The 11,221-nt window shown below is 38.4% G+C and overlaps 1 protein-coding gene across 1 annotated transcript; it reads left to right on the forward strand.

Annotated features, from left to right (window-relative positions):
* Positions 1-3,913: 3,913 nt before the first annotated feature.
* Positions 3,914-5,038, forward strand: LOC122585915 (syntaxin-125-like). The gene has a single exon (XM_043758033.1). It carries the CDS (start codon positions 4,065-4,067, stop codon positions 4,965-4,967), a length of 903 nt encoding a protein of 300 aa, XP_043613968.1. The 5' UTR covers positions 3,914-4,064; the 3' UTR covers positions 4,968-5,038.
* The last annotated feature ends 6,183 nt before the right edge of the window (positions 5,039-11,221 follow it).

Raw genomic sequence — 11,221 nt, forward strand, 5'->3', positions numbered from 1 at the left:
CAGTTTCTTTGTTGAAAGACAACAGATTCGTTAATGATATTGGTATTTTAGTTTCTAAAAATAATGTTAATTATTTTGATGCTATTGCTTATGATGGTATTTATGAAATTGATATGCGTGGTTGTGATTCAAATAATTCAATGTATAATGTTAGCAAAAGAGCCAAGACTGACTTGGACTCTACCTATCTTTGGCACTGTCGTTTTGCACACATTGGCAACAATCGCATTGAAAGACTTCAACGTGAAGGGATCTTAAAATTAAATGATGAATCATTTGATAAATGCAAGTCATACGTTTCCGGCAAGATGACACGAAAACCCTTTAAGCATTCGCCAGAAAGGGCTAAAGATCTTCTTGGACTCATTCATACCGATGTTTGCGGCCCATTTAGACATGTGTCAAGGAAAGGAGCTAGCTACTTCATAACCTTTACGGAGGATTTTAGTCGTTATGGTTATGTTTACTTGCTTAAACATAAACATGAAGTCTTTGAAACATTCAAAGAGTTTAAAAATGAAGTAGAAAATCAACTCGGTAAAACTATCAAGATTCTTCGTTCAGATCGAGGTGGTGAATACTTAAACCAAGAGTTTAAGGATTATCTTAAAGCATGTCGAATTGTCCAACAGCTTACTCCTCCATATACTCCTCAACATACTGGAGTATCTGAAAGGAGAAATCGAACCTTGCTAGACATGGTAAGATCAATGATGACCAGTACAACTCTCCCATTTTCGTTTTGGGATTATGCTCTAGAGACTGCTGTACGCATTCTCAATATGGTTCCAACCAATAAGGTTGACAAGACGCCGTATGAATTATGGCATGGAGATGTCCCTAATTTGTCTTACTTAAGAGTCTGGGGATGTGAGGCACTTGTGAAGTGCGATACGCCTGACAAACTTGAACCCAGAACTACTAAGTGCATCTTTGTCGAATACCCTAGGGAAACGATGGGTTACGACTTCTATGATCCCGCCAAAAATACTGTTCTTGTTGCTCGATATGCTGAATTCTTTGAAAAGAAATTAGTTCAAGAGAACAGTGGGAGGGTTGTAGAATTAGATGAGACTCATGAGGAAGATGTGTCGATGATAATGAAGCGATTCCACTTCGTAGGTCCTAAAGAACAAGACGTCCTACCGAAAGACTATGTCTGATGGTAGAAGAAGACGTTGTTGGAGATCTCGATGAGCCTCCGAATTTCAAAGCTGCATTATCGTATCTGGAATCTGACAAATGGCTTGAAGCTACGAAGGTGGAAATGAAATCCATGAAAGACAATCAAGTCTGGAGCTTGGTTGATCTTCCACAAAATGCTCAAACTGTTGGGTGTAAGTGGATCTTCAAAAAGAAGACGGACATGGATGGAAATGTACACACCTATAAAGCTTGTCTCGTGGCGAAAGGTTATACTCAACGTTTCGGTGTTGATTATGATGAGACCTTTTCTCTAGTCGCGGACATTAGAGCTATTAGGATTCTCTTAGCTATATCAGCGTACTATGACTTTGAGATATGGCAAATGGATGTTAAGACTGCCTTCTTAAATGGTTACTTGGATGAAGAAGTCTATATGGATCAACCTCAAGGTTTTATTGATCCAAAACATCCTAACAAAGTATGCAAGCTTCAAAGGTGCATTTATGGACTAAAGCAAGCAACAATAAGTTGGAATAAGCGGTTTGATGAAGAAATTAAAAAGTTTGGTTTCATTCAAAATCCCGATGAGCCATGTGTATATTGCAAAGCTAGTGGGAGTAATGTTACTTTCCTTGTCTTATATGTTGATGACATATTGATCATAGGAAAACACGTTCCAATGTTGCAAGATGTTAAATCCCATCTTGGAAAGTGTTTTGCCATGAAAGATTTAGGAGAAGCAGCATTTATTCTTGGAATCAAGATCTACCGAGATAGATCAAGGCGATTAATTGGACTAAGTCAAAGTGCTTATATTGATAAGATCTTGAAGCGATTCAAGATGGAAAATTCTAAGCGTGGGTCTATACCTATGCAAGAAGGACTTAGTTTATCTGTCAAATAAGGTGCTACTACACATAGTGAGGTGGAGCGTATGCGTAGAATTCCTTATGCTTCGGCTGTGGGATCCATTATGTATGCGGTTAGATGCACTAGACCCGATGTGGCGTTCGCGCAAAACATCGTTAGCCGATACCAACAGAATCCTGGTGAAAGCCATTAGACTGCTGTTAAAAACATTCTGAAGTACCTACGAGCTACTAAAGATATGTTTTTGGTGTATGGAGGAAATCCAGACTTAGAGCTCAAAGTGACCGGATACTGTGATGCTGGATTTCAATCTAATAAAGATGACACGAAGTCTCAATCAGGATTCGTCTTCGTTCTTAACGAAGGAGTTGTAGACTGGAAAAGCAAGAAGCAAACCACAGTCGCCATGTCTGCAACAGAGTCTAAGTACATTGCCGCCTCAGAAGCCGCGATGGAAACAGTCTGGATAAGGAAGTTCATTAGCGGGCTAAACGTGATCCCCTCAAATGACTTGCCTACTGATATGTACTGTGATAATACTGGTGCATTAATCATTGCCAACGAACCCGGAGTTCAGAAAGGTGCCAGACATTATGCTAGACGATATCACTATGTTCGTGAGCAGATCGAACTAGGGGAGATCAATTTACTCAAAGTTCACACAGATTTTAACTTAGCTGATCCTTTCACAATAACTTTGTCTAGGCCCAAGCTTGAAAGGCATGCCGAGGGCATAGGACTTAAATTAGCTAGTTATTTCATGTAAATCTGTTGTTCGGTATTTGGATAAGGGATGTTAAACAATTTATATTTTCATAATGAAATAAAGTACTTGATATGTTTGATTTCATTTAATATTAAATTGTGTCCTATATTTGCCTGTTTAATCCTTGAATATTTTATTAAATATTAAATATTTATTGAATATTCTAAATTGTCCATTGTCGATTAATTATATGAGAATATAATTAAATTAAGACAAATCTGAGTGATTGGTGATATTCTTAGAATATATGATTGATGGTCCCACCAAACTCACATGATATCCATAGTTGATGCATATCGGACTACCCCACTAACGAATTATCACTTTATGGATCGACGTTATTAAGTGAAATTCGTAAATGGTTACTTTTATTGATCCTTTGATTACAAAGGTTTCTTGCTTTATTCTCTCCAATCTAAGGTACACGTTTTTTTTCTTGATTAATTAATTAACTACATAGAATTTATATTCCGCTGCGTGCTTTGTGATTTGATTTGATAATAGTTATATAACCCAACAGATTTACTATATGCATATGTAACTCAAATGTAAAGACAACACATATAACAAATATTATGAACTTTTTAACTGTCAGTCAGTGTTCAATATCTGAAGAAACCTTACAATATATAATTGTAAAACCCACCATATAATTGTGAAAAGTCGATACACGGTGTTATCAAAACTTTTTTTATTTACTCGAGTTAAAACCCTTGTTGATTAGCTACTATCCCTTTAATCACTATATGTTATCACTCCTATCAAAAATCATCATCAACGAGCAACAAACAAAGTCGACTAATTATTAAAGAATAAAGATCCATCATTGCACAACACACATATCGATTATACTTATTATCATATATGCATGGATTAGTATCATTCATATAGATTCCTTTTGGAATGTGTATCTTAAAATGTGATTTTAATTTTATAGCAACTGAGCGAGGACATACCAGAAATAGTAAAGTATTAATAGAAATTAATCGAGAATTTCAAGGTGCAAAACACCACTCATACAAGAGAGGTATAGATATTAAATTTATCCTAATTTAGCGACTAACCTTTCAATAGTTAGTTGACCTCTCAATAAAATGTAATTCTCCATATCCATATATTAGTTGGCGATACATTCATTTTTTCTCACCTTTTCTGCTCCTTCTTCTTCCTCTAATAAACATTTTTTGGGAAGGAGAAGGAGAGATCTGTCCAAGTATATACATTTTCCAATAAGACATTTTATTTTTTTCTTAAGAATAAAAGTGAATCATAAAACGTCAAGATGAATGACTTATTCTCCAATTCATTTAAACAATGTCAAGATAATGATTTGGAGGCTGGAGGAGGTGGTGGGAATGACACAGGGGAACTTGACAAGTTCTTCCAAGATGTCGAGAATGTCAAGGAAGACATGGCCGGGGTAGACAAACTCTACAAGAGGTTACAAGAGGCAAATGAGGAAAGCAAGACGGTCCATAATGCCAAGAACATGAAACAACTCAGAGCCAAGATGGACTCTGACGTTGAGCAAGTGTTGAAGCGTGTGAGAGTCATTAAGGGAAAGATTGAGGCACTTGATAAGTCTAATATCGCCAATCGCAAGCTCCTTGGTTGTGGGCCTGGCTCGTCAGCTGACAGGACACGAACATCTGTTGTTAGTGGTTTGGGGAAAAAGCTTAAATCCATGATGGATGACTTTCAATCCCTGCGATCCCGTATGAACGAAGAGTACAAGGAAACTGTCGCAAGAAGATACTTCACCATCACGGGTGAGAGGGCAAATGATGAGTTGATTGAAAATCTTATCTCTAATGGCGAAGGTGAAGATTTCATGCAAAAGGCAATCCAAGATCAAGGTCGAGGTCAAATTATGGACACTATCTCTGAAATTCAAGAAAGGCATGATTCTGTGAAAGAAATAGAAAAAAACTTGATTGAACTCCATCAAGTTTTCTTGGACATGGCCGCACTAGTTGAGGCCCAAGGGCAACAATTGAATGATATCGAGAGCCACGTGTCTCACGCTAGTTCATTCGTGCACCGTGGGACTGAACAACTAGTTGAAGCCAGAGAGTTGCAAAAGAACTCGAGGAAATGCACCATGATCGCCATTTTCCTTGTTATCATATTTGTTATCGTCGTACTTTACCCAATTTGGTTCCCAATGTTGATAAATAGCATCTAAAGATGGAGATAAGAAATCGGGTAGAAGAAGTCAATTATGTTTCCCGGATTTTGTTCCTCATTATCAACCTTTTGCAAGATAATTCGTGTTTATGTTTTCATTATCTAAAGAGATGTATCATAGTAGATATGCATGATTATTCACTCTTCAATAAAGGACGAATTATTTTATATACATTATAGACTAAAGAGAAATGGGCAAAAGAATTTTGATAGAAAGAGAAGTAATAATTTATTAACGAAGAGATTTAGATTAGGTGATACTAAAGATACACACGTCACTGTTCATATAAACACCGATAAAACGAGCCCTTTTATGTAAAACGGGGCGTTTTATTGCATGTTTTTATAGAAAACGGCTCGTATGCCCGGTGTGCAAATAGCCAATTTGCAGAAGGAATTACACGTCACCGAATCCAAATGTCAGAGGAATGACACGTGTCATTCCTCCGTTTTGGACACCGTTTTACAAAAAATGTTACTTTTCTGTTTAAATTCTAAAACTTGCCATTTTACATCAAATGTGTATATGTGTTATCCGTTTTGTATAGAAAACTTAGCGTTATTAGCAAAACGGAGTGACTAAAAATCTGGATTAAAAACATATTCATGTATTATGAAACCCTAAATATGAAACGGTTCAACATATCTGTAGTGTAGAAACCGTGTGAAACCCCTAAAGATGAAGCGTTTTGTTGTCTTGGGATGGCAATGGTTCTCCATTACACACTTACACTCCCATTATTATATAAGAAAGTTCCGATTATGTTGTTTTTCATTCGATCCCGGTTAATCTTCTTAGTGTTTGTTCAACAAATTCCACATACAAACTCATCAAGAATCATGAATCGTCTAGATAAATGGTACCACGCTTGCGCCCAAAATCTATTCGTGTTCAAGAGAAACGACAGAATCATGCTTTTAATAGAGAAAGTGAAGAGGGTCATGAAGCTTGACAGTGATTTTTTAAGGGAAGTTTATAGGCAGGGGTTTCGAAGCCAAACCTCTGTGACTGCTCCAAAGATTTGGTAAAGGTGTTGAGAAGAAGGTTTGACCGCAAAATGATTCACATGGATGATTGGGCGAAGGAGATTGTTTGGTTGACCTTTGTGTTGACTCGACACACAAGGAGATTGTATATAAAAATTTTGTGGGGAAATGGTCGAAGGATATGGTACCGGGCCAGTGTTTTGTTGGAATCAACCGACTTGCATATGTTGAGGCAGATCAACAATATGAGACCCAACAACTGGTATCGCTGTCAACAAATCATCCAGTTCGAGGGAGACTTGGGTGTTAGGGTTGATGAGCTTCAGATGGAAGAAAATTATTCTGGGCAAGGAGTCTGCATGGAGTTAGACATGAGTTACGACGATATATGGAGTTAAACTTGTGATGTTCATGTTTTATTTATTTTTTTTCCAATCATGATATATGTACATAGATCTTTGCAATCAATGTATCTCTGATTTTGTTTCCAATGATGAATGCTTGTTTTGGTCGTTTTCTATGTGTTATCTAGCATGTCAACTTATGTACTCAAGGGTTTATAATACTCGTATTGGTATGCAGTCTTAGACTTCATGTCACCAACATATTACAAAGTCCTGGTAGGCTAACATGTCCATAGCGTTACGTCCTTTGCTGAATATACCTTATGCTATGAATGATGCGACTTGGAAACTGAAAACTGGCCAGCAACCTCACGAATGGAAAACCTGACTCTCTAGTATGGTGTAATTCTGATGGGAAGGAGTTAGATTTCTCAACCACTAATGTCTGGGATATGATTCGATTCAGGAAGGAGCAAGTGGCGTGGGTAAATGTAGTTTGGTTCTCAATGAGTATCCCGAAACATGCTTTCCTTATTTGGATGGTGCTAAAGAACAAACTGAAGACGCATGATGGGTTGAAGCCTTGGGATGTTGGCGGAGCAACTAACCTTAATCTTGTTTGTTGTTCTTTATGTAAAACAGGTCAGGATTCACATGCGCATATTTTCTTCAGGTGTACATACTCGGCGACTGTTTGGTCACTTGTCAAGGATATGGCTGGTCTTGGGCATGTGCTGAATATTGAAGATACTACAGATTATTTGATCCCGATTTCTAAAGGTAAATTTGCAAAAAGTGTAATCAGTAGATTGGTTCTTGCTGCAACTGTTTATTTTGTTTGGCAAGAAAGGAATAATCGTATGTTTACCAATAACATGAGACCTCCCAAAAGACTAAAGGAACTCATTGTAAACACGGTCAGAATGAGATTATCCTCGATCAAGTTCAAGGCAAGCAGCAAAGTGTTACAATTACTTGAAAACTGGAAGTTACTAAAGAGTCTTTTTATGGATGGTGATGATCCATCGTTTGTCACATGATACTGAAGTGAAAAGCCTACATTAGCTGTTATTCTCATGTTATTTTCATGCTGATGTAGTCGTTCTAGTTTATATTTACGTGTATTGCTTTTTAGGTTGTTTAACCTTATATGGCATGTCATATAAGGAACTAATATGGTAATCTACCATATTACTTGCATTGTATTGTTCATTGTTGTTGATATAAAAGTTTAAGCAGGGTGACCTTTTACCCAAAAAAAAGAGATGTTTTAACTGAAACGGGGATCGAGTTTAATTGCATCCATCTCGATTATAAGTGGTCAAGTAATGTTTTAAAGCTTTCCACTTTTGTATTAATAGCAAATATTAGGGTTCTTGGTCAAAAGTCATGTGATTGTCATACATGTTTATAACTTTAGTTTAACTGAAACGGGTTAAACAAAAACTAGTGCTCACAAATCAGAAATGGAAGGCCAGTTATAATATACATACAGCGGATTACAACAAGTCTACATCCCTTCAGGCCTAATACTATACAAATCACAAATGGAAGCATCGGGATTAGAGGTTATTTACTGAATATAAGGAAAAGTAATATTCCTTAGGGCCTCCTCAGCATCATCAATTCTTGAGCTTCTGCCAAGAAACCTCTATCTATTCCTTACCAGAGTGATTACCCCATCACGCTCTAGACACAAAGCAAACACGGATCGCGTATTTTGCCGGTTAGCCTCGACCAATTCATCAAGGCTCCGGTCAAACTCAGGGCTCGTCATCAGCATACGGAACACATGGGGGATAACACCAGAAATCAGTTGTCGATTAGCATTCCTGGCATCCTCAAGCTCCGACTCTAACCTGTTAATCAAGGCAGCAGGCCCATCAGAAACAAGAGAGGCATTACGCTCACGAGCAGCATCCAGACTCTGGGTAGCCTGGGAAAAGGCCTCCTGAGATTCAGCTAGTTCCCTTTGCAGGGACTCAACCGTCACGGAACCACCTACGGCTGATAGAGCAGCTCTGAGGGAAACCAATTCTGCCCTATGCCTCTCTAGAGTTTCCTCAAGATAGTGCATCCTGGCCGCAGTAGCTGAGCTAATCATACCAGCAGTAAAAGAGGCTTGGTCAGTCAATTCAACAAGCCTCTGTACGGGCAGGGTGTCTAGCATTTCCCTTAAGTGACCAGGGACCATCATATTCAAGCTCTGCCGGCAAAGCTGTGGATCAGGCAAGTCACCAAGCATAGGAATCCCTTCATACCACAAGGAATTCAAAGCATTTGCTACACAAAAAAAAAAAATTAAGAGAGAGCGAGAGAAGAGGCCATTAGATGAAACCATCACATACCAGTCGTAGCAACCCCAGTGGTGACAACACCAGCTCCGGCAGCCACAGTTGTGGCATCACCAGCCCTCATGGCCCCAATTGTAGTGGGTCCAGTTTCATCAACTGGTTCCTTCCCAGGCCTCCGTCCAGGCTCAGAGGTTCCAACTAAAAGAAGGAAGCAAATATAAGAATATGAAACTTGTATATACAAGAACAGCAAAGATACAGAAGGGAGTTACATACCCTGGCCAACATCAACAGCCGAAGGAATTAATGTAGCAGTGATGTACGTTTGTTTTACGGGTTTTTAAATTTATATGTTGTACAAGTAAGTAAACTAAACAAAACCACACTTACGGGCAGCGAACCCGGTTGATGTAGTATAGGCTAGTGGTAAGCTACAGGATCATTTGCAGGGATGCGTTGCACTGTTTAATCTATACCTAAGTGTATCCTAAAGGTTGGGGGTTTGTCACGATTTCCTATTTTAACTAATTAATTGTAGAAAATTAACTCTAAGCCACACACTAGTAGTAAGGGGCTTAACTTGAAAATAGAATTGAAAAAGCAAATAACAGTAATTAAATTAAAATACTTGTTTGGATATCTCAGATCTCATGGTACGACCAAATACTAGTTCTACTGGTTTGTTAGACTGTTGGAAACTTCGTCAGGGCTCAGATTCTCGTTAGATTCACCTTACCTAAGTTACTAATGCTGTCGCTAGACTCACACTACTCTATAGACAAATTCTCGTTAGATTCATTGTCTAAGCATTAAACGGCCTAAAGTTTGTGTTACTAGTTCATCTTTTAGTTACCCGGCTCTTAAGCCTCCAGATATAATTCCCTCCGGTGACCACAGTGCTCGTTTCTAAGTCAAAGGATCGCGTCAGACATTGTTAAGCATCATGTTCAATTCAATCTAGTTATTATGGTTCTGGATCCCTCGGTTACAAGTGAATCACTTTTTACTTCTAGTTAAAGACTGACTAGTCGTTTTCTGTCCTAGCATGTTAGTCCTAGTGTATGATCATAGACAACCATCAGAGTTAAACTAACATATTCAGGTATAAAACCAATAATAACATGACCTACTAATAAACATGGATCTACGATGAACAGTAAAAATCATACTCCAACAGTAAACTAACAAACACAATAAAACAGTAAACGTCTACATGATCACATCGATTCCAAACAAGTATCTAGCCCTTAGCCTAGCATTATTAATGGAATAACAAAGTCTGAAAATATGAAAGACATAGTTCAAACAAATAAAAGATAAATAGAAAACTAGATCTAGACCGAGGATGAAGATCGGAAGGCGTTAGAAGCTCCAAAACCTTCTTGGAATCTGCAAAATCGACCTAGGGGTGTTGCTGGGCGGCTAGGGCTGCTGTTTCGGCTCTCTCCTTAGGGTTTCGAGGGTTAGTTCGACTCAAATAGGCAGCAGAGTCGATCTCCTGAACTGGGCTCACCAGCGGCGCTGGTGGGCTTACCAGCGGCGCTGGTGAGTGGGCCTGATGGACCAGCGACACTGGTTTGCATTAGCAGCGCTGGGATGCTTGAGGGAGAGGCGCTGGATTTCTCTAGCAGTCCTAGTAGATGACTGGCCAGCGGCGCTGGTGGCTCCTGCTGCACCTCCCGCGTCTTCGTTCAGCTCCGAATCGCTTCCTTGTGTCTTGTAATCATCATAGGCTTCCTTCTTGAGTTACTTGATGCCATTTACCCTCTCTCGCATCTTCCGTGAACCTATATAAACATGCAATTCATTAAGTACCAAAAGTTCCGGAATATTAACTCATTTAGACATAGAAATGAAGCCTTTCAATAGGGGTTTTTATCACAATTTGGACGCTCATCATATACACCCACACTTAAGTCTTTGCTTTTCCCCAAGCAAATAGTCCCATAAGATAAAACAATTGATGAGTGGACATCTTAAGTGTAAAAAGTAATCTACTATATTGAATTCATTTGAAAGAACAATCATGCAAAGTGTTTTGAGAAAGCTTTAGACAAAATCAGTAAGTTATAGCTAGAGGCGAGATAATTGGTCAATTAGAACTAAAAGCTAACTTTGTACTTGTGTTAATACCTCTAAAACAATTCATACATCCACATGTCTTACAGCTTAATTTTACTATTTTCTGCTGACTAGTTAAGCACTTAATTAAGCTTTGTATAGCAATCAGAACTACTAGCTACTAGCAAGGCATTTCACATTTCAAGGTTTGTGTACTTGTGAGTCACTACTTAGACATATTCCTACACTACAGTCATGCTCACTAGCTAGATACAAAAGCAATTACATGATATTATCATCTTTAATAGTTGAGACAGCGGTGACAGGTCGGTGATTCCTCACTCGCAGAGTGACATAACTCAACTAAAAGTTCACATCAAGACAGCGGTGACAGGTCGGTGGTTGCCCACGCGCAAAGCGACATAACTTGATGTATATTGATTTTACTCGTTAATAGTTCTTTGAACTTTAATTAATCTACTGATTGCCTTTTCTTTAAGATACTACACATTTATTAGAGATCCCAGATGACTCATATTCTTACTCTGCATGCAACTAGTTTACAT

Source organism: Erigeron canadensis, chromosome 1 (assembly GCF_010389155.1).
Source record: "Erigeron canadensis isolate Cc75 chromosome 1, C_canadensis_v1, whole genome shotgun sequence".
Taxonomy (NCBI): domain Eukaryota; kingdom Viridiplantae; phylum Streptophyta; class Magnoliopsida; order Asterales; family Asteraceae; genus Erigeron; species Erigeron canadensis.